Source organism: Nicotiana tomentosiformis, chromosome 7 (assembly GCF_000390325.3).
Source record: "Nicotiana tomentosiformis chromosome 7, ASM39032v3, whole genome shotgun sequence".
Taxonomy (NCBI): domain Eukaryota; kingdom Viridiplantae; phylum Streptophyta; class Magnoliopsida; order Solanales; family Solanaceae; genus Nicotiana; species Nicotiana tomentosiformis.
In genome coordinates this window covers 51,664,756-51,689,181 of record NC_090818.1, presented here as the reverse complement: position 1 = coordinate 51,689,181, position 24,426 = coordinate 51,664,756, and the positions used below count along the sequence as shown (strand labels likewise).

Here is a 24,426-nt window from a genome sequence, read left to right as displayed (position 1 = left end):
TTTGGGTTTGTATGAACCAGAGATACTAAATAAGAAGCTAAAAAGTAAAATATCTTTTACAAAAACATTGCAAAAATAGGTTAAAACGATTGCTTACACCAGTTCGTGCACTTAATCATTAATCATAGGCTAAATGATTCCAGGAGAGCAATGCACCCAAGGGTGTGGCGTGAAAACACTAGGTGATTTTTTCTCATCTGTCCAAGCCTTAGTGGATAGAGTTACCTAATACCTGTTGTGAGGTTCACGCAAGTGGTTCCGGCACTACTTTTGTTAAAAAAAAAAAAAAACCAGTAGAGCAGTTTCATTTGTTCCTTCAATTTATGAATCCGAACTTCAGCCTTTAGAGGGGACAGATGAGAATAGCAAAACTATTGTGATTGCAACTGCCTTAACTTAATTTCTGGATCATCGAATATGATCCATGCAAGTACACACACAGGCCTGTCTTTACTTCTTTGTCATATACAAACGAAGGGTATAGAGTTAAATTGTCAAAAACAATTCTCTAGCAGAGTATATACAACATTAGCTCGGCTTCTAAATAGTACTATATCTGACTCAAGGTTGCTCCCACATTTGAAATGAAAAACTTCATCCCTGATATGAAACTAAGTGCTGTCATTAAATTAAATAATTTTAGTCCCCCAACTTGTTTGGAACTAAGACGTAATTGTTTTTTACTCATGAACCAACTATAAATCAACTGAGACCAAGGAACTCCAAACCAGTTGCTGACGGTGTCAACCCATGTTCAGATAGGTATTGAGCATTGTAGAATTTACTCAGATGTCTCATACCACTGTCACACAAGATTGTCACAATTGTATGCCCTGGACCTAGTGCCTTGGCCACTCGGACAGCTCCAACACAATTCATAGCTGAAGAACTTCCAACAAATAGGCCATCATTTTTCAACAGATACCTGATGAGTCATATGACCAGTTAACTTCAACACACGTTCATGTAGATAATTCTTTGCAGAAAAAACTAATCAAATACTGAAAGAGCTGTTATTTAAGGTAAGCAAAATGGTGCTAGATTTTGGTAGATTCGGGCAAAATCTTATCATTTCGTTTGACGTGTTCACCTTTATTTGTCAGAGAAGCCTAAAAAGGGTTAGGTAACACTTTTTAACACACTAATCTGCAAATTAACATCTGTATAACTAGAAAATACTATAATGAGTAGTTGACCAAACTCCAAAGAGCAAGAACGAACCTGGACATTTCAACAGTTTCCATGTCTGTGCCTCGGAAAGCTCCATCAAGTTTTGCCAGCTTAAAATTTTCAGTTATTCTATTTATTCCAATTCCTTCTGTTATTGTATCAAATGGGTTTTTCAGTCTCCGTCCTTCAGCCTCCTCTCGCGTGTACATCACTCCTCTTGTTACTTTGTTGAATAAACCAGAGCCAGGAGGATCAATAAGAAAGCACCTGACATTAGAGTTTTTTTCCTGTTGATCATACAGGAGTTAAATAATACATCTCATAGCAGTGGAAAATGAAGAAACTTTAGAACTTAAGAACCAACCTTCAAAAACTGGGAAACACCAGCAATAGTGCCACCTGTACCTGCAGCAGCAATAAAAGCATCCAACTTGCCACCTGTCTGTTCCCAAATCTCTGGCCCAGTGCCCTCATAATGTGACCTGAAATTTGCAAGGTTTTCAAACTGATCCGCGAAGAATCCACCCTTGTAGTCAGGCGAGAACTTCATATTCTGCTTTTCCTCACTGATTGAGTGACCATTGATTTGACTAGAATCATTGCCATTGATTTGGTTTTCTTTTCTGCAGATTGATGCTAATTCACTTGCTTCCAGTGCCCTTCTTCTTGCAATATTAACAAAATGGTCTCGGTGTGTGATAGAAACTGGTCTGACCCTTTCAACAGCAGCTCCTAGTGCTTCCAGTATTTGTGACTGAAGAGTAGAGTAGATAAAATTTCAATCAGTAGCAATAGTCTATTTTCTTTAGAAAAAGCAACTTATGCTGTAATTAATATTCTCTTTTATGACTATCCTTCCATCAGAAGTTCCATAGCGATAGAAGAAGGATGGGACGATGAGGAAACAGTTGGAATTATCATTAAGCACTGACATAGGCCAGCTGATGAAGATCGTTAGAGCTTGCAATCCAGAGTCTGAGGTCTCAACCCCTAACATTGTTCTAGTAGTTATCCCGCATGCTCAGGGAGTGCCAACACTAAGTCTTACGTAATTCAGTAAAATACAAATCTAGAGTGAAAACAAGAGCATTAAGCGGTGTGTTTGGTGTGAAGGAAAATGTTTTTCAGAAAAACATTTTCTTGGAAAATAAGTGATTTTCTTACTTATTTTTTGGTGTTTGGTTAGGTTAGCAGAAAATATTTTTGAAAAAATATATACTTTAGGCAAACACTATGGAAGACGAATAGGTAAGGGCGAGGGAGGGTGGTAGGTCGGGAATAGGTAAGGGCGAGGGAGGGTGGTAGGTCGGGGTCTAGGGGCCGGAGTGGCGATGGTGAGGGTGGGGGGATGGGGTGGGGGTGGGAATAGGGTGTGGAAGGTTGAAAAAGAGTTATGAAAAATGTTTGTCCTCCTTTTGGTATGTAAATCATTTTCCTCCAATTTGAGGAAAATGAGTTCACGAGAAAAATGTTTTCCAAAACATTTAAGCCAAACAAACATGGAAAAATTGAAAACCAAACACACCCTAAATGTTTAACCTTTTCGAGAGCAGCATCATCTGGAATAACCACATGGCATCTGCACCCATAAGCAGGTGCTACTGTTGCAAGACTAATGGCTGTGCTTCCTGCACTTCCCTCTGTAACTACTCCACCTTCAGCTAATGCTCCTGATTCCAGGGCCTGTGATTGATATTCCACTGTTAACAGAAGAAAATGTATTTAAACATACCCAAGTTTATTGAACCTTGTTAATCGTAAAGAAGCAATTTAATTGTAAATACACTGAGCAAATTTACAGAAAAATAAACACATGAAGCAAATCCCTGAGTTTAGCTTTCATCTTCACTAAAACCTTCTCATCCCAATCACTACAAGAACTCTTAAACCTTAAACTGGCACGAGTGCTTTTCTTAACCTAATACCATGAATAAGCTGATGGATATTTAGGTTTAAACAAAGAAAAGGAATTGACTTGCTAATTTTAAATTTCTAAAACAAATGTATGTACTACATTTGACAACAAATTATCCGTATGAAAAATATTCTTGAAGTTTGGTCACTGTTAAAGGATAGGATGATAATTTCAGTCTGTAGCAACTAAGCCACCATTTCTTAATCACACAAAGCAATCTTGAATCAATACTTTCTCCACCCTTGCAAATTGTTCCTGAGGTAAAAACAGATATATGCACAAACAGAAAAAATAACTCTGTGATTCACCAACATTATACAACACAAACAGAAGAAAACAACTCTGCAATCCACCAACATTCTACAACTCCACCTTCTAGGCCCCCCCCCCAAGGAACCATTTCATATCGCTCCCACGCACAAAGCATGAATATCATTGGCAGATCAAGAATGCAAACTAAGGCAAGTTAACCAATGAACTTGAGGATTGTAAGAGTTTCAAAATAACCTAAATATGTTCTGCAAGTGAACAACTGTAGGTTTGATTGTTTCCTTTGATTTTTTGATTCTCTATTGTAGAAGTTCGGGCATTTTCCTACTTTCAGTAAAGCTTGATGTTAAATTCATATACTTTTGCGTAAATGATGCTCGGCTGTTAAGAAGCTGACACATGCAGATTATACTGGTAACAACAACAACAACAACATATCATGCAGATTATACTGGTAGATGCTGATAAAAGAATTCCATTTCTTTCCAAAATGCAAATTATTTAGCCATTTCCCTTCCAAATTATGTCATAAATGTCTTTACCAGGGGTGTTAGCATGTGCAAGAACTGTTTGACTTCAACTCCTAGAATGGGAAGATCTTCTTTGACATTCCATACATATTGGAATGATGAAAGTAGCTTCCACAAAAGGATGCCTTCTATGGTATTAGACTTCCCCTAGATATTTCCCAGGCAAACATCTGGTTGTCGACATAGAGCACCCTTTTTTGCCTGCTCCGATACAGAAGAAAGACATGGCATTTAACAATCTTTTTTAGCTAGGTGCAAAGCATGGGGTCTAAATGGATTGCCAACAGCTCCAGATGAACTATTGACGAGTTTGAGGTAAGGAAGTGCCTTAACCTTAAGTAGGAAGCCAATAGAAGTAATCTTTTGCCTTTATTTAGGAGATATATGCATAACCACCTTAGTTGACTTAATAAGTAACAGATCTACCCCTGGTACTTCCATGGCAAATGTCTGGTTGTTGACATGACGTCACTCAATTTGCCCACTCCAATTGACCAGAAAAGCATGCCCATGTCAATCCGTCTTAGCTAGGTGTTAGATGTGGAGAGTACATATGCATTCATCCAAGGGCATAAACCACTTAGATCATCCTCTACCCCTACAACTGAACCAGTTCATAACTGGTCAGTAAAAGCTCGCTTTCTTTGCTGCCAACATTCAATTGAGGTTAAAAAAGAACAAAGATATCTTTAGAAAAATCACAAAGGAGTACTGGAATGTTATTGAAGCCATTAAAGACAATAAATCTCTTCAAAAATTGGACAAATTCTGAAAACTAGATCAAACTGTAAAAGATATTTTAGAACCAAAAGAATTTGAAAGATTGGTTAAAACCGTAAAAGATACAGTTTAAGCAGGTATTTAGCTATAACGAGCTAATACAATACTGGCTCAGAAAAAGGAATACGAACGGAATATCACCTCTTCAATAATCTTCACGGCTACCCTGTCTTTAACACTCCCTCCAGGATTCAAGAACTCTGCTTTCCCCAAAATCTAAACAGGAGTTGCTATCAATTAGCCATATTCATCTACATATGCAAATGTAATATATATCCAACTACAAATAACTCCTATATGAGCTTTGCAAAGCATAACCGATCCAAGCTCGAATAAAGGAGAGGGAATAGGTTAACGGTGAATATAAAAGTAAGTTAACTATTACACCTCCTCTTAAATACAAAATTCCTAAATAGAACCAACAATTACGCTCAGTCCGAAACAAGTTGGGGTCGGCTATATGAACTCCATTTAAACTCATTCATGCCATTATAATGCAAATAAAAATAAAAAGTAGTATTAAAGTCCCCTACATTTTCTACATGTATACGTATCTGAAAGGCTAAACCACTCCTAGAAAGCATAGAAGCCACAGTTCTACGAGCCAGTTTGGATTAGCTGATTGTAAATAGCTTATATGCTTGTAGTGTTGAAAAGCAACTGATTTTCTAAATAAGCATTTACGTGTTTGGATAGACGTGCTAAAACTGATAATAAGCAATTGATATGTTTGGTAGAAAAGTGCTTATAAGCTGTTCTTTTGTTCAAAAGACTAAAATACCCTTAAATTTTTTACAAAAGAATATGAATTAAAAAGTTTCTTCGTAGAGAAAATGATAAATAACGAATATGGAATGAAGAGAAAATTAAAAAATTTACTTTGGGAAAAATATTTTATAAATTAAAAATTATTATTAAGGAAAACTAGTAAAAGTTTTGGTCAAACTAAAAGTGCTTATAAGCTAAAAAGTCATAAGTTTGGGCGATGATTTTAGCTTATAAGCACTTGACTAAGCATTTGGATATTTACCAAATGCGTTGAAAAAGACAAAAAGTGCTTATAAGTTAGTTTGACCAGATTATGAGCTTAGCCAAACATACTCTTACATAAAAAAGTAATCTAACTATTATACCTCCTTAAAACAAAATTCCTGAATAGAACCAAGAAAAAATACTAATTATATAACCAAATCGAACTAATTTGGAATTCAGGATACCATTCATATCTAACAAAGTAACAACTAACAATTTTTTTTTACTCAAACATATAGCTAGCGATACACGCGTATGTATTATTGGAATTGATAGATAGAGAATATACTTCACAGCCAGTTGCGTCAGACAGGCTATTGATTCTGATTAATGGGGTATTGCCAATGGCGGCGATAAGTCCATTTCTACGTCTTTGAAGTTTCTTCTTTTGCGAAGACGTTTGTTGAGTGATTTTCGTTTTACAGAGGAAATAAGAAAGTATGGCTACGGAGAGCAGTGTGGCGACGGTGCCTGCAGTTCTCACCGGCGCCATCGCGGAGATTCTCCCACACAATCCGGTCTGACTGAACCGGAAGTATATGGGCGGTGAAAGGGCGAAGGAAGGTTATGAAATTTTTTATCAATTGCGCTGACACCACCTAAGTTTCTTTGTTCTTCTCTTTTTCCCAGTCAACTTTTTAGAAACGCTAGCAAAGGGGCTTTTTTTTTTTATTTATTTATTTATATATATATAAAAATATAAATTTGGTTTCTTATCGTTGTATGTTATTCCCTTTGGCATTCAATTAGGACCGTTTGGCAATGAGTTTTGCCAAAATAAATTTGGAATTATTTGGCAAACACATGTTTGGCCATAGATTTTGCCCACATTTTGACAAAATTTTAAATCCCAAATCCAAAATCCCAAAATCACCTCAATTGGTGATTTTGGGCCAAAACATGACCACTATATTTTTTAAAATTTTTAAATATTACCCTAAACTTTTATAGTTTGTAAAAGAGCCCATATTTATTACGACCAACTAAATATTTGATGAATATGCTCCCTTATCAGCTCAATCCTTTGTGCATCTTACTTTTGCTTCTGATTTGTAGGCTAAATGACTTTCTGAATACTCATATCAGTTAACTTTTTCTTTTTAATTAGGAGCCGTAATTCTCTAATGGGATTTCATTGTAATTAATGATTTATATAGTTCATTATAAAAATGATAATTTTATACCAAACTTATTTATGTTCAGGACTATGGTTTGTGATAATAGTACTATTGGGTATTTGTGATGGTTTTTAGAACTTGTGGGGCATAAGTCATGTTTCATGTTTTTTCAACTAAAAAGTGAAATATGTTTTGAAAAATCATGTCGAAACACATTTTCATCTTCAAACCAAACTTCACCAAAATCAGATTTTTCAAAACAAATTTGGGACTCTATGGCCAAACGCTAGCTTAGTATCAAATTGAGCCGCATAAGTCCTATTAATGAAAAATATGTTTCGTACCAAAAAAAAAAAAATCATTCTCATTTCTTTCTCAATGCTCGAATATGAGAAATTGATGGAATTGAAAAGAAACCATTGAAGAGAAGATTCTAGAAAACTTGAACGAGAAGAAATGATTTCATTGATTCCCTCTTTTGTGCTACTATGTATCGTGTGTGTGTATATATATATATATATATATATATATATATATATATATATATATATATATATATATATATATAACTCAACTGAGAAATAAAAATGTCTAGTGCTAATGCTACGTGTCAAACTCCTATTGGCCTAGCTGTAACAAACTAAAACTGAAAAGAGTCGTATAGCAAAATATAGACTAGTATAATTAAATACACATGTGATCCTGTACAACTGTTTGTGTGCATGCTCCTGCTTATCTAGAACCTTCCACATGCACCAGACTTCATCAAGTAGAATTAATCAAAATTAGTTGGCCAAGTTTAAATCACCTTTGCCTCTATCAAACACTTCCCCACGGCTGTGTATCGGCTCAAATTCATCACTGGCAATACCCCCCTCAAGTTGGAGGGCGGGGCACGAACTCCCAACTTGCAGAGAATAGAGCGGTGAAGAGGGCCGGCAAGAGCTTTGGTTAAAATATCAGCAAGCTGGCCGGAAGAGGGAACGAACGACAATGAAACCAAACCATCCAAGAGCTTTTGACGGACGAAATGACAATCAAGCTCGAAATGCTTTGTCTGCTCATGAAAAATGGGATTCTTCGCAATATGGATAGCCGTCTTATTATCACAGTGCACTGGAACAGGTAAAGAAGGAACAACAGAAATGTCACCAAGAAGACGAAATAGCCAACTGAGCTCCGCAACAAGGCGTCGAATAGAACGGTATTTAGCCTCTGCCGATGACAAAGATACAATTGCCTGCTTTTTGGATTTCCAATAAATTGGACAACCACTGAGGCTAATAAAGAACCCACTAACGGAACGCCGAGTATCAATACAAGATGCCCAATCAGAATCGCAATAGGCAACCAGCTGAAAAGAAGGATCTTTAGACATAAAATGCCTAAATCCGGATCGGCCTGAACATAGCGAAGTGTGTGAAGCGCAGCCTGAAAATGATCCTGGGTAGGAGATTGCATAAATTGACTCAAAGATTGCACAACAAAAGACAAATCTGGGCTAAAATGGGTTAAAAAGTTAAGCTTGCCCACCAAACACCGATATGTCGACGCATCAGAAAGAGGAACACCAGTAGCAGAGGTAAGTTTGAGGAATGAGTCCAGAGGAGCAGAGACTGGTCTGGAATGAAGACAGTTAAACTCTGACAATAACTCAATAGCAAATTTTCGCTGGAGACATTGAGGCCATCAGGCTCGCGAAATAATTCCATCCCAAGGAAATAGTGAGCAAATCCCAGATCCTTGATACGAAATTCAGAATCCAAAAACTGCTTAAGGTCAAGTATCTCAGTGGGATTGTTCCCTGTGAGAAGAATATCATCTACATAAGCAGCGATAAGCGTAGAAAAAGATCCCTGGTGCTTGTAAAACAGAGAGTAATCATTTAGCGACATAATAAAACCCCGAGACACAAGGGTAGTAGAGAGGCGAGCGTACCATTGGCGTGAAGCCTGCTTAAGGCCATATAAGGACTTGCGGAGTCGACAAACATGACGAGGAGAAGGAACAGACAGTCCAGGAGGTGTCCTTATGAACACCTCTTCATCCAAATCACCGTGAAGACAAATGTTATTGACATCCAACTGAAATAGAGGCCAATCGCGCTTAATAGCGACATTGAGAATGCACCGGATAGTAGTCATCTTAACTACAGGTGAGAACGTCTCTGTGTAGTCAATACCCTCTCTCTGAATGTCATCCCAAATTACCAATCGAGCTTTTAGATGCTCAACAGAACCATCAGACTTAGTCTTAACCTTGTAAATCCATTTGTAGGGCAAAGGCTTCTTTCCAGGAGGGAGCTCAACCAAATTCCAAGTTCTATTAGTCTCTAGAGCTTCGAATTCTTTGGCCATTGCATCCTGCCAACCTGGATGAAGAGCTGCCTGATGGTACGTGGAAGGTTCTTGGATATGGGTAAGGGTGCTGAGGATATTCTGATTTGTGGTGGATAAAGCAGTAAAAAAAAAGGAATGTAAACAAGAAACAACAAGAGAAGGAGATGGAGAAGCTATGTTGCACATATATTCACTTAAGTACTTAGGTGTATGCCTTACTCTGATGGACCTCCGTAGTGTTGGACTTGCGGCAACGTGAGCAGGAGAAGTAGTAGGTGGAGAAGGTATAGAAATAGACGATGATGAGGTGAGAGGTAATGCAGTAGATGTAGGAGAGGATGATACAATATATTCGAAAGAAATAGGAGTAGGTGAAACAGAAATAGAAGAGGAATTCAAAGGAGACGAGGTAAGAACTGGATGTGGAAAAGGAGAAACATTAGGACGAGTGTAAATAGAAGAAATGACAGATGAAATAGGAAGAGGAGAATGAAAAGGGAATATGTGTTCATGAAACTTAATATTTCTGGAAACAAAGAATTGCTTCGATTGTAAGCTCATGACTTTGTAGCCTTTCTTTCCAAAAGGATAACCAAGGAATACACAATGTGTGGCTATAGGATCTAATTTATTTCTCCCATGAGAGAGTGTAGAAGCAAAACACAAGCAACCAAACGATTTTAGGAAGGAGTAATCTGGTGGTTTATCAAATAATTTCTGGTAAGGAGAAACATTACCCAAAATTCTTGAAGGAAATCGGTTGATAAGGAATGTAGTTGTTAACAGACAGTCGCTCCAAAATTTGGGAGGTAAATTGGACTAAAATAATAAAGCCCGACATGTTTCAAGTAGGTATTTATGCTTGCGTTCAACCACACTATTTTGTTGTGGTGTCGCCACACAAGAGGTTTCATGAAGAACACCAAGAGAGGAGAAAAATTGAGAATATGTAGTCCCTGACCCAAGCTCACATGCATTATCAGATCGGACTTTCTTGATTTTGGCATTAAATTGTCGCTCTACCATGGCAAAGAATGCTTTGAGGACAGGAAAAACATTTGACTTAGTGGATAACAAAAATGTCCAGGTACATCTTGTAAAATCATTAACAATTGTCAAGAAGTAACGATGACCATTATAAGTGGGCCTAAAATATGGGCCCCAAGTGTCTATGTGAATGAGGTCAAATTTTTGTTTAGAAGTTATAGAGCTAGATGGAAAAAGGAGTTTTGTTTGTCTGGCTTTTGGGCAAATTACACATACTTCATTTTGTTCATAATTCAATTTGTGAGGTATTCCAGTAATGTTAACCATAGCAGGGTATGGTAAATGACCCAAATGTTGAAGCCACAATTTACTCAAAGTACTACAATTCATAAAACAAACAATTTTATTCATGAAATTAGCTTTAGTCACCACGTCGCTAAAAAACCGTCCATCAAAAGGACTTACATTGAAAACATATGAAAGTAGAGATTGTAAGGAACTACATGGGAGACTAGGTATAGCAAAAGTAGTGGAAGTGACACTGACATTAGAAAGACTAGAACTAGAACTGGGAGCTGCATTGTCCAACACATAGAGTCCATCAGTGGTCTCACCAAACACCTGTAGCCTCTTCAGAGAAGGGGCCTGTACGTAATAACCAAATTTGCTAAAAATCAGTAAACAACCAAGTTGAGTGCACAATTGTTTTACAGAGATCAAGCTGTGTTTAAAACTTGGTACATATAGAACATTTATTAAAATTAGATTAGGAGGAATAAGCAATTTTTCAATGCCAATAACTTTAACTTTGTATCCATTTGCTAGGTTAACATATACATGTCTAGACAATTCTTTGGTGTCATGAAGAAGTGAAATATCATAAGTCATATGTTGTGTGGCCCATGTATCAAGTATCCAGGGATTATTAGGGAGTTTACTGAGGTGAGAGGAAAAGGCATACAAGGCAGCTATCATACCAGCCATGTTAGTAGTCACATTAGCCTCAAAATCCGAAGAAACTCCTTGACATGCATGAAGATTTTGAAGTAAATGAATTAGTTTATCACACTGCTCCTTTGAGAAGCCTTGCAACATACTCATGGGATTCACATTCAGGTTAGTCTCAGAAGAACCTCCTTCTTCAATTCCAAATGCTGCATTTGCACTCCCCTGTGCATTTCCATAAGTCCTCTTATGCTTAGTGAACTTGAAATAGGGAGAAAATTTGTGCAACTTAAAACACTTTTCAATCAAATATCCCGATTTCTTACAATAATTGCAAAACATTCCACCTTTACGATTCTCAAAATTGCCTTTCTGGACATTACCTCTGTTTTTCCACTTTGCATTTTGAAACTTCGTACCTGCTGCATTGAATGAAGAGGTTTGTCCTAAAAAATGTATAGAAGCATGAACTTCACGTTGCTTTTCTTCATGCAACAGAATAGAGTAAGCCTCATTTGGAGTAGGCAAAGGCTTCATCATAAGAATGTTTCTTCTAATAGATGTATAAGCCTCATTTAATCCCATCAACAACTAAATTAGCTTCTGATTTTCCGTCGCCTTCAAATTCCTTGTCTTAGCTCCACATTTATACTCACATCCACAAATTTCGAAAATGTTAAGAAACTTCAATTCGTCCCAAATTCATTTAATTCTAGTAAAGTAAGTTGCTATAGCATTAGTTCTTTGCGTAATACTACTAAGTTCCTTTTGCAATTGAAACAATTGAGTTCCGTTTGACTGTCCATACCTTGTCTCTAGTTCTTCCCAAATCTCCTTTGCTGTAAAGGAGTACAAAACAATGTCACTTATATCTTTGCTTAAGGAGTTAGGAAGCCATTGGATTACAACATCGTTGCACCGATTCCAGTTCTCAAACTGAGCTGATTTCTCATCTGGTATTTTGATACAACCGTTTATGAAACCTAATTTGTTCCTCATAGATAAAGCTATCAACACACTTTTCCTCTAAGCTCCATAGCGGGAACCATCAAAAACTTGAGATACAATAGTCAAACCATGGTGATCAGTAGAACTCAGAAAATATGGATTAGAATAATCCATAGCACTAGCTGGAGAAGTCATGTTTGATGGGGAAGAAATCATTTATGTTGTGCTGCCCATTCTCAGTGAAAATTGAACGAAAGAGAATTAAAAAAAAAAATCGAACAAAGATTATTGAAGAGAAGAACAACGGACTCGTAGAATCAATAGGAATCAGAAATGGATTAGAAGAGAATTGATTCACGTAATCTCGATCTCCATCGCTGCTTTGATACCATGATGGAATTGAAAAGAAACCATTGAAGAGAAGATTCTAGAAAACTTGAACGAGAAGAAATGATTTCATTGATTTCCTTTTTTGTGCTACTATGTATCGTGTATATATATACAACTCAACTGAGAAATAAAAATGTCTAGTGCTAATGCTCCGTGTCAAACTCCTATTGGCCTATCTGCAACAAACTAAAACTAAAAAAGAGTCGTATAGCAAAATATAGACTAGTATAATTAAATACACATGTGATCCTGTATAGCTGTTTGTGTGCATGCTCCTGCTTATCTAGAACCTTTCACGTGCACCAGACTTCATCAAGTAGAATTAATCAAAATTAGTTGGCCAAGTTTAAATCTCCTTTGCCTCTAACAAACACTTCCCCGCGGCTGTGTATCGGCTCAGATTCATCACTGGCAATAGAAATTTGATAAGCCAACAAATTAATTTTAGATTATGCAGCTAACTAAGGGTAGCTTTGATATTTTGTTAATCTTAGGTTTGTATATTAAAAATCTTACCATATTTTAAAAATATATTAAACAAAAATGTCTAATGATTTGATTGGAAGTGGAAGGGTAGAGTTAAATAATACAATGATCTTCTCTGCCCTTTTTTTTGGCGAGTTGCTAGTAAAATGGTTGTAAAGATATTTTGAAGAGAAAAACTTGTACAAGTCTCTCTAATTCAAGTGAGAACTCAATGATCTTGTTTTTGTTTAATTGTATACTACAGATAAAACTATGAAGATCTTGCGATAATTATTGTACATAAAACCTTCTTGTAGTGTTATGAACGCATATAATTTTTTTTAGGTCCTTATTTAAAATATATCCATAACTATTAAAGTTTAATCGCCTTAATATTTATTATAGTCTGAAGTTTTAAGCTTTGCCAAAATCTAACAATTCTAATCTAGGAAAAATGAAAAAAATAGAATATTTTGCGCTGATGTTGACTTTTTATCCCGGTAACAGAAGTTTCGAAAATAGTTCGGCGCCCGGTTTAGAGACAAAATCCTGATGATCACCAGAATTTTCAGTCTTAATACTGAAAAATTCTGGTAATCCTTATGATTTTGCCACAAATCCTAACGGATCACCAGATTTTTTAACATTATGGCTAAATTCCTGATGCTTCAAAATTTTGGCAATTACCAAAATCGCTTTCCAAAATTTTGAACAGTATGTTTTAAAATCCTGGCCGAAGATTATTTTTCCAAAAAATAAAAATATTTGGTACAAAATTTAAATGGCGGTCCTAAAAAGATTCATCCAACGTAATTATCTAACTAATCTACTGCGTGACGGTTGTCAAAGATCTAGATATGTACTGGAGATAAGCCCAACCTAGAGCCAATCTGGGCTTTAACAACAATGAGTCTCGAAAGAAGTTAGGATGGACCCAAGAAAAGTTTTGATTATTTTTCACTACGTAGCATAACGGAGCATTTTCATATATGCCCGTTTTGGTGTCACTATTGAAGTTATACTTGCATTGCACAAAAATTTACAAAGTGTATCCCCTCAGGTATAAAATAGTTCAATCTTTTCAATGCAACTTCAGAAATCAAATCTAAAGTTATTCTATCTTTCAAATGCAACTTCAAAAATTCGAATGTGGAGTAGTTCAATCTCTTTAATGCTTACTTCAGAAATCAAATATGAAATTCTTTTATCTTTCAAATGCAACTTTAGAAATTCGAATCTTAAGTAGTTCAATGTATTGAATGCAATTTCAGACTTCAAATTTTAAGTTCTGAAACATAAATTTGTTTTTCGAATTTCAATAATTCGATATACGATTCAATGCCCAAATCTACTCCAAATGAGCTCAAATTCGAAACATAACTTTCAAATATTATAAATAAATATCTCAACCATAAAATTATCACAACAACAACAAATTTAACAAACACATCTTGCAACAAAGAAGAAAAAAAAATATAAGCATAAAAAAGAAGAAACAACAATAACAAAGAAGTGAAAAATGTATGTATGAAGTTATACAAAAATTGGGTATGAGTCAAACTTTTCCTAAAAAGTGGATACAAATTCAATGAGTGACGCAAAATTGGACGCCATATAATATTTTTGCAACGTAACATGCTAAAATTCATCATTTGACGTAATATATCAAAATTACATTAAAAATATTAAATGATGAAAAACTTATCATATAAAAGTATTTATAATGGATTGAATATTGTCAACCATATATGAGTGCATTTTAACTTTTCATAGAGCAAAAGCTACACAACTTTTGGTAGGGAAATAATTTCACGAAACGAAAAGAAAAAAGTGAGGAAACATTTTTTTTTACGTTCGTATATAACTATATATAAAAGAAGATTCGTAATAAGATACAAATTGTTCTCTTTACGCTGAGTCGTAGTGACGCTTTTTTTAATGAATAATTGAAGATTTTCTTTTTATCAATTTTTGGCAATGTCATATATATATAAACAAAGAGAACTTTTAGGCTTTTGCACAAAAAATTTATTCTTGAATTTGTAAAAAATATTTATACAATTAAGTTGAGTTGGATCAAACATTCAACGTGTAAAATCATTGCTGATAAAACTAAAAATTCTAAATGAAGATGCAAGAGTGTTTAACTCATAAAGCCAAAGGGGGAAAAGAAGAGATGCTTTGCATACTCCGAAATCAAGAGGAATATGGTGGGGCTAGTGGTTTACCCAGATACAAACAACAAAGTGACTGAAAAAAGGAGATTGGAATAAGATTATTCCCATAAGGAATATAACTTTATAGGCAATAGATTATGAATCAGGTCCAGCTCCATCTGATTACATAAATAAAATAAAACATTAATCAGTGCTACCAGACATTTAAGTAGGCCGACAAACCTGTAAATCTGCTGATGCCTGAAACAAATCAAATACCCCTTTCAGTTACCATTTTACCCTTGCGTTACCTAATATTTCAATAGCATTTGAGAATTGATTTAAAGTATTTCTCCTTCGTTAAAATCTTGACCATAACTACTGAAAGCTGCATCTTTAAAAATTACTTTTGGGGACAAATTTTGAAAACAAATAAAGTATAACTAACGGGCGTAGTTAAAAGTATAAGCAATTATATTGTATCATCAAATTTAATGTTATTCCGTAAAAAAAGTGAATGTTATTTACGAACTGTGGATGCAACAAAGAGTCATGATAATTTTTATGACATTAAGTGATATTGTTAAATAAAATTCTAAATAAGTCTTTTTCAAAACTAAGAACACTCCCGAGTAATCACCTACGGTCAACTTAAGGTAACCAAAGTTGCTTTTCTTTATGCTTCATCCATCTAATTTCATATGACATACTGTACCTTACATTTGAAAAGGTACACAATTTTAAACCTACTTTTTGAAAAAACAATTTCATAACTATAATTTTTTTATGAATCCTAGCAAATTCTATATACGAATTATACATCTAAATTTTTTAAAAAAGATTTAAATTTTGAGATATATATTACAGCAAATTACTAGATCAAAATGGTCTTGATATGCTTAACGTCAATACCTTTTTACTAACTAGTATGTCACCAAGTTAGAAGCCAGATATCAAAGGGTTGTGGTGACGAATATGATCTCCTCACTCGGTAACTAAAGATATCAGTTGGGAGACGTGCAATAAAAAGATTTTGATAAAAAATACTTTCCTCCTCTAAATATTATGCGGCACGAATATGAATTAGTTGGGACCTAAAACAATTATCGCACACTTGGTGGAAATAAAAAAAGAAACGAAAAGTTGGAAGAATAAAATGGGTAATTTGGGAAAAAGAATTATGACATCATAAAATAAAACTATGACACTGTAAAAAAAATATATTGTCCTCAAGATATAGTCCTCATAAAAAACTTTTTACGGCAGAGAATCTTTGCAGAGAGAGAGAAACTCATAAACCACTCTATTATTCCACTCCTTTTTACCCCAATCCCCTCTTCCTCCTATTTCTTTTTCTCTACAAAAAGGTCTCATACAACTCATCATCACTAGAAACGTTACTACAATGGAAATCCAACAACTTGTTCTCAAGTTCAAATTTCACATCTTATTCGCATCCATTTTTTCTATTTTCATCATTATTCTCATTTATCTTGCACCTCGTTTTATCGATGTTATCAAGTACTTTTGGCCTCTCTTACTCTCCACTGCTCTTTTCCTCGTCGCCGTCGTCCTCTTTGGCCGGATTTCTCCGCCGGTAGCTGAGGCTGAGAAACCGGGTGAAGATATATTGGATTTCGTGGCGGGTCAACCCGATGAATTACAACCTCATCTACATGAATTACATGAACATGGAGAAGAAGAAGAAGGTGAAAGCAGTACTAGTAAAGTAGAGTGAAGGGAATTTAATTACTGGTTATTTCTGCAATTTTTATTATTTTAGACACTTTTTTGGATCTGTTTTTCTTCTTCTTTATCCTCGATCTCCATAACTCCATTTTCTAATCAGTTTGTAGCTAATGAAATTGACAGGTGGTGAATTGTGTATATTCTTCAGTATATTGTTACAACTTGCATTATTGGCCTGCACCTTTGGAGCTTCCCCCCCCCCCCCCCCCCCCTCCTTTTTTTTTTTTTTTTTCTTTCACAAAACCAACAATAAAAAGAGAGGATACATTTAAAGTATCATTTTGTATTGAAAGTATAGCGGTTGGGACTCCATGATAGTGCAACTCTCCTATAGTAGTACTTCTATTCTAATTCACCTCTGGTTTACATTGAAAAAAGAATTTAGGAGGTAAAATTTGGATTATATTAACCCTTTCGTGAGCCAAAATATGGGAAGATGAATGAGAGAAAAGGAGAATGAAACTGTCCCGTTAATTAGGTAAGGCTTTTCAATATTCTTTATGTATTTTATTCGCATCCAATTTGAATCCGAATTAGTCAAATCAATGAATTTTGAGTATCGGATAATTAAAGAAAAATTTGTGATTGAAGTTTGCTTCTCCAAACTTAGAATTGAGGAGATTTACTGACTATCCCTCAAACTATCCAAAGCAATTTCAGAGTAGTAAGATTGGACGTCTTATCTATCTCACGAGTCACGACTTTACAACCGGTTAAACAAAAAATAATTTTTGTGGTCAAAGCAAATTATAGCATAAGTTAGCTTTCTAATAATCAATTTTATTTTATTTTTTCTAATATAGATGAATAAGTAATAATAGAAACAAAATATTGAGAGAATAAGGAAAGAGAAATCTTATTGATCCTTTCTGAAGAGGGGAGAACAAGATTCTTCAATTAGCGAAAAATAAAGTATCTTCGTGAATTTCTTGATGATTATATAAAAAATGGTAAGTGGGGTTTGTATATGTAACTACTTTGACCTGCTTAATTCTTCCCCGTTACTAATATTTATTACATTGATTGCTTTGTTACTTGGGTAATATGTAACGATTATGGTAATAACAGTCAATTGCGCACAATCAAGGATTATGTCAATTTCTTTCCATATTCGTGGCTATTAATGAGTCTTCTTTCCTTGCAATCTTTAATTATTCATCCCGCGCCTATTTCTTTTTGCCAGTTGTCAAGTGCGGTATCCTTGTAAGTAATCCCTCGGGTGTTTTGCCCATACTTCTCCGAAGTCCGAATATTCATTCCTCTTTATTGTTCCAACTCTCATAACATCTGTCAGCACATCATTAGCCCCGGTGGCGAATCTATTTTTCTACCGATACACAACCCTCGTACCCGAAAAGAGAAATTGTAAAAACGAAACAAATCGTTTTCATTAGCTTGTTCAATCTCGAAAATGTTACTGCTTTACATTGAATTGTGCGGCTTACCGTAGAATGCACTACAGGCAAATCAGGAAAAAGAAAAGCGAGAAAGTCATAACCTAATTTCCATAATGAGATAAAAGCATTTGTGACACATTTTAGTGAACAAAAACTCTGTTTTTTAAAACTATTTCACCAGCTAAATAGATTATGATTAAATTATTATTGTTATTAAATTGCCCAGTGACTGGACAATACCATCGGTAAACTCCCTTCTCTTTATCTTTGAATAATTAATACTGGTAGACTAGTAGTACCCTTTAGATTGAATATTGTTTTGCGTGTTATGGTAGTACTTCATTTTATAACATGTGACTTTCCTAACTGCAGATTCACAGTCGGTAACTTTAGTTAGTTAACCCAGTGAACTAGTTAATGCAACAAATTTACCTCAAAAAGCAAGACTGGATTGCTTATTTTTTAGATATCCGCATCCGTAAATTATAACGAGGGGGCCGCATATCTGTTGCGGTTTGTTTCTTTCTTTTTCAAATTGATCTTTGCGTGAAATTAACTTCAGAACAGTAGTAAGAATTATTATCCCGTAATCAAAGTTCTAAGTCACAAAAATAATCTCCTGTGGTTTGACCCTTTTCTAAACTTCACGAGTTAATAAATTGAGCTATCTTTTGATTGGTCCTATGTAACTACCATCAATCTTAGAAAAAACGAAAAGAATTAGGAAAACAACAATATTAGGCATTTTGGTTGGATTCCTAAAGTGAATTACTGACCACCGACCAATACCATTTTCGTTTTTCTTCTCAAAGACAAATACTAGTGGGTTCACCTAATTTGTCTCGATACTAAACACCTACGCAGTACTAAAGGATTCCATTTAAAATGGGCTGGGTCCACCATCACACTTATTAAAGAGATGGACCTTCAAACCTTAGTACGATTGACACTGCTTAAAACTTCTGTTAGCCATCATAATCTCTTTCAACCTCTGTCCGACTAGGGTCCACAATGACATACTTTCGGCCTCCCTAAAAATTCCCGATCTCAATGATAATGAAATTTGATTGAGAATTTGAGAGAAACAAAGTTCAAGATTAATCAGTTGCAAATGATGGAACGCTTAAACTCCGAGGGATGGTGAGATCCTACAACTCAACTCTGATATGTGGCGGGATAGGTGAGATCCTACCACTCTGATAATGGTGAAATTTTTAGTATGGACCACTTTCCACTTAAATGGATCCAACGCAACACGAATCTATATTAATCGAGCTAATTTTGGATTCTAGATGGTTTTAAAAAATAAAATTAAAAGGAATACTTACATCTCGAATAGGAAAATTCGTCATCAATAATTGTGCAGTAGAAATCAGATGGCTTTCACGTTACACGAGAGGGAAAAAAAAAGTTAACAAACTTTAAGGAGAAATTACAGCAAACATTTTACAAACCATAAGGAGGAATTATAGCTAACTTTTTACAAACTATGAGGAGGAACTATCTTTGGCATACAGTAACCAACTAAATTGTGTAAAGTACAAGGCATTTACATGTGTACAGAGGGAATTGAGAAGATTACATGGAGATTCCGGGAAGTGTGAATTTCACTCTAGTACTAAACTGAGTGGGATTTACTGCATCACTTTTGTCAGACATTCTAGAAATATGATTTAACCGGTTCAAGTAGTATCTGAATTTTATGTAATACAGTGGAAGTTTCAAAAGAAAAGACTCATCCCAGAAATCTCACTGAAGCTCATAGACATTGGCGGAAAGGTTGCTTAATACACTAATTTAGGTCGTGGAGCGATCACCTTCCTGTCCAAGACGATTGGGCAAGTATCAGATCTGCAGTTGATAAAGTTCCAGATTGATCAACATCAAGACTTTCGAACTCCTTCAATACAGCTGCAATGTCATGTTGGTTGATCTTCCCCATCTCCTTGAGTTTATAGATAACAAATTCAGCAGCCCTTGGGAATTGACAAACAAAAGGAAGATTAGAACTATTTGAATTTTGAAATACACTTCGAGACTACAATGAGAAAAAAGAAAAATACATGCTAGGATCGAGAGCTCGGACAATGTGAAATTAAACCAAAAAAATGTTCAATGACAAAAACAACAAGGAGTCAAAAGAATTAAGAGCTTCGATCAACTTGACCTACGTCCATAGACAAGAAGTACAAGAAGTACAATTTACCACACCCAAAGTGCCCAAGGAGAGAGTACAAAATTAGAGTAAATACTCTAATCAAGTGAATCAAGAAGGGTCTTTGCAAACTAATTATAGGAACAGGCTTTAAAGTTAAATGAACTTACCCTACAACCCCATCATCATCAAGATCAGCTTCCTCCAAATCAACATTTGTCGTCCTTCTTGAAAGAACACACTTCACAAGCTCCTTCTGTCTCTTTTCCGTGTTAAATTCAGCAACATAAAGGAAGAACTGACCCAAACAAATGGTGCTTGACAAAATCCAAAATATAGCAAAAACGCGCCCTGCTTTGGTTGAAAAGCTTTTGTCTCCATATCCTAATGTTGTAATGGTAGAACAGACACAATAAAAGGCATCTAAGGTATCTAACCGTTCAACTCTAGCCAGGAACACTGTCCCAGCAACTACGAGCACTATAAGGAAGCCCGCTACCATGAAGCACTTGTACCTTACTTTGTTTGTTTCAATCTCCTCCAGTATTTCACTTGGACCAACTTTATGACGCATATGCAGTGCTTTGATTAATAGTGTTTCTTGCTTCTCCACTAAGTAGTCTGCTCCTTTGCTTAGAATCATTCCAACAAGTGCCATTCCAGAGAACACAAAGACACAAGCGAGCAGTTTAGTAGTTGCACTGTCAGGCACAATATCCCCATATCCAACCGTGGTCATTGTCACAACACAAAAGTAAACAGAATCAAGAATCCCATCTATTTTCTTTCCCTTGATCTTGTTTCTAACCAAATAAAAGCAAATGGTACCAATACCCAAGTATATAACCAAGTAAATAATAACTTTCTTAATACTAGGGTGGAGTTTATCCAAAAGCGATTTAGAACGTGGAAGTGATTGGTCATTTTTTATTTCATTCATTTCTACAGGAGCAAATTCGCCCAGAGGAGCACTTTTACATCGGCGAAATCTTTTTTTCTTAGGATCAACCGTATGATGCGTCTGATGCAGTTGATCCAACAAGGGCTGGATTTTGTCTCTGTTAGTCATTCCAGCAAGCCTGTAGTGATTTAAGTAATCCTGCAAGAAATTGTGGCTGCTTAAGAGTGTAGAAGTCCTTTAATTTCGTAAATCATAACTGATATGTTAATTCTTTTTCTTAGACTCGTCTTCAAATACCAAAACACTAACACAGACAGTTTTCTCATGTTTTTCAAATGCAAACAGTACCTTGCCTGTCAATTATTAGAGTAGTTCTTATTCTATGATGCATCTAGAATCTAAATGCATGCCACAAGCCAAGTAAAGAATTTGCTAGCATCACATTTTCTGCAAAAGATTGGTTCTTGTATTGACTCGCAAACTACCATATTGCAAGTTTGCAACTTATACTTGGCATCCTGAGGCCTATGATAATAGCAGGTGCAAGATTCTCGTGGATGCTCTGGATACATTGGATTTATAAGTTGGGTCTTCCTAGTTGCCACATCATATATAAGCTCAGGACACCTTATCGTTAAACTAGGTAGTGGAGGCAGATTGTTCTAGTTGAAGGAAACATTGATCAGATAAACAAAGTTAAGCATTTTCTTAATGGTCACATGTTTCTTCTTGCCCCCAACATATGAAGTCTCAACTACAACTGAAAGAACTCCACGTGATTTTCCTGATCTAGCTGGTTCAGCCAAGGGGTTCCTGATCATATGGAACTCACCTGTCAAACATTTGGGAGTTATCACCTAAATTAGGTTCTCATTGTTCAGATTTAAGTGATCAATTTAACCTAGTAGCTGAAAAATAATGAAGCTAATTCGTGCTGCAAGGCTTTTCCTTATAAGCTACTTTCCTTTACATCCCCCGTACCAGTAAATCATCATATAGAAACAGATTCTGAAGCAAATTAGTGTTTGAAGAACTTCAAGTACCATACAATATTGGCCAAAGTTAAGCACTCCTCTTGCTCAAATTCCAACAGGTGGGGTTAACAATTATAGGAACATTTTGGACATGGGTTCATACTCATCGGTGAATAGAGTTAGGATTCAGAGACGACAAAATTTTGGGTTGTGGCTGCTGAGAAAATCCTCTTAACCTAGGTTGCTAGTCACATAGAGCGAAGATGCATGATACCGCTGATTTCTCTTTATTATTGACAAAGTTCTGCACAGTAAGAACACAAGCATGGACTTGATTAGTCTCTCTTATACTTCACCTAGACACAAATAATGAAATGCATTTAGATACCTAATCTAAATGCATATGTAGTCAAGTTTCGCATTGACGAAAAACATTATACATATAATCCAAGTGGTCACTGTATTAAGTTGGACTCATCTTGTCTGTAGCAGAGACATACACGATGCATTTCATTCTGTTATTAGCACGTCAGTAGAACTAAAATCAAGGGGTTCCTTCGGCAATATTCGTTTTTTCTCTCGGATGCAAGAGATTGAGTTTGATTTCTTTATATCTCTCATCCCTTCTACTATATTGTGTTGGACACGTGCTAATCATATCTGCAAAATGATTTGTCGCTTGCAGAATCAAGAGCTCTTGCTTCCAACGCCAGAGTAAGAGAAATAACCTATATGTCCTGGATTGACAAACTTGTTCTTGCAACTACAACATAAAATTGGAAACCACAACGAATCTAAAATACTTTCAAAAGCAAGTAACCTTTCAGGACCTCTTGAAGTTGGTCCAATTCTCTACGTGAGACTTAAATAGATAAGCATTAATTCCAGTAAAATCCTACAGTCACAACTCATTGTTTTCCTCCATATTCTTACTATAATTAGTGAAAGAAAATTACATCCAGCCAACAACAAATAGTAATTAAAGATAAAAGTAGCTTTCCTTGGCCAAATTGGTAATTCAGCCACCAAAATTGCTAAATAAATACTAAAATTCAAACTCTATAGAGGCTGAATAAACTAGCTTACCAAACAGGACAAAAATTCACTCTAACTCCCCCAGCTGGTCCAGCCCACCACTGCTGCCGCTAAATCGCAAATTGCCATGTTTTCGATATTTTGTATGAGTATTTATGTTGCCTTCCTACAAATTTATACAGTATAACAAGAGGAAAAAAAAACATACATTCAAAGCTATTTATATAACGAAAGACTGAGCTTAGACATATTTAATTGTAATCGAATTACCAAAAAAAGAAAGTTGTTTCGGTCCTCTCTGTGGCTCGAATCTTTTTTGACAACGTAATTACTTCTGCTACAAGTGAGCTACTTGGCATGGAGGCGTGAAGACAGGTCTTACACTTGTTACCATCAATTGGAGTTTTAAATTCCAGGCTTTCCCCTTTCTTCCAATCAAATTGCTATCACTTTCAGCTTCTTATAGGAGATGTCGTCATTTGGCGTTTACATGTTTTTTCCTACCAGGGAGGTAACAGTTTTAATCCAGAAGATCCTTAAGTTTGGGGTAAGGCTATAATTTACAAACCAATTGACTACTCTAGAATTGCTCATTTGGCACTAACAAAAATATACTACTATGTTTTCCACGTGTCCAATCTAAATAACAATCGCCACTTGAGTTTTCTTCCCCGATTTCTTTTTGCTTAATGATACTTTTTACTTTTTAAATTTTGCATTGATTCTCTTTGTTTGCCCGATAATTGGTACAGTTGAATTTATACGTGGTTTCTAGACAAGTGAATTAATTTGATCCTGAAATAATATAACAATTTGAAAAATATATAATACTTAGCCTTAAAATATAGATGAAGCAGCAGAGATGATAGTTCCTAGAGCGAAGCTTCCGGACACAGCAATGATGAGATCAAAAGTTAAGTAAATAAAATTGCATTGAGCTTTGTATAGAATGCAGAGTAGGTTTTGCCAGAAAATTCGTGCCCTTCCAAATATTACTGAGCTTATTATTTATAGCTATGGAGAAGGTACTAGGATTGTGCGCTTCTTTAATGTCAATTATGAGGAGCATTGATGAAGACGAAACAGTGAACATAAATGCCAAATTCTCTGTAACGGGCCGTTGCTGTCAATAATGTGGAATATTCCTTATTAAATACTACCGGGCGCAGA

General features: G+C 35.6%; 3 protein-coding genes across 6 annotated transcripts; all 3 read right to left on the bottom strand.

The window, feature by feature from the left end:
* Positions 1–374: 374 nt before the first annotated feature.
* LOC104098033 (cysteine synthase 2) lies at positions 375–6,316 on the bottom strand. Its single transcript, XM_009604680.4, has 6 exons — positions 5,987–6,316; positions 4,807–4,881; positions 2,710–2,853; positions 1,535–1,924; positions 1,222–1,457; positions 375–925 (listed from the first exon to the last, which is right to left on the bottom strand). Exons 1-6 carry the CDS (start codon positions 6,188–6,190, stop codon positions 703–705), a joined length of 1,272 nt encoding a protein of 423 aa, XP_009602975.1. The 5' UTR covers positions 6,191–6,316; the 3' UTR covers positions 375–702.
* Positions 6,317–9,528: 3,212 nt separating this feature from the next.
* On the bottom strand, positions 9,529–12,517 carry LOC104098034 (uncharacterized). The gene is made up of 2 exons (XM_009604683.4): positions 11,119–12,517; positions 9,529–10,786 (listed from the first exon to the last, which is right to left on the bottom strand). The coding sequence occupies exons 1-2, from the start codon at positions 11,669–11,671 to the stop codon at positions 10,752–10,754; spliced, it is 588 nt and encodes a 195-aa protein (XP_009602978.1). The 5' UTR covers positions 11,672–12,517; the 3' UTR covers positions 9,529–10,751.
* A 7,164-nt stretch (positions 12,518–19,681) lies between these two features.
* Positions 19,682–23,821, bottom strand: LOC104098036 (two-pore potassium channel 1). 4 transcript variants are annotated; one of them, XM_033656589.2, is made up of 5 exons: positions 23,527–23,821; positions 23,308–23,422; positions 22,385–22,525; positions 20,517–21,445; positions 19,682–20,167 (listed from the first exon to the last, which is right to left on the bottom strand). In XM_033656589.2, exons 4-5 carry the CDS (start codon positions 21,413–21,415, stop codon positions 20,005–20,007), a joined length of 1,062 nt encoding a protein of 353 aa, XP_033512480.1. In that variant the 5' UTR covers positions 21,416–21,445; positions 22,385–22,525; positions 23,308–23,422; positions 23,527–23,821; the 3' UTR covers positions 19,682–20,004. The 4 variants fall into 4 exon arrangements, with proteins under 4 accessions (XP_033512480.1, XP_033512481.1, XP_009602982.1 ...); XM_033656590.2 differs by lacking the exon at positions 22,385–22,525 and having other exon boundaries at positions 20,517–21,461; XM_009604687.4 differs by lacking the exon at positions 22,385–22,525 and having other exon boundaries at positions 23,527–23,820.
* Between the last annotated feature and the right edge of the window lie 605 nt (positions 23,822–24,426).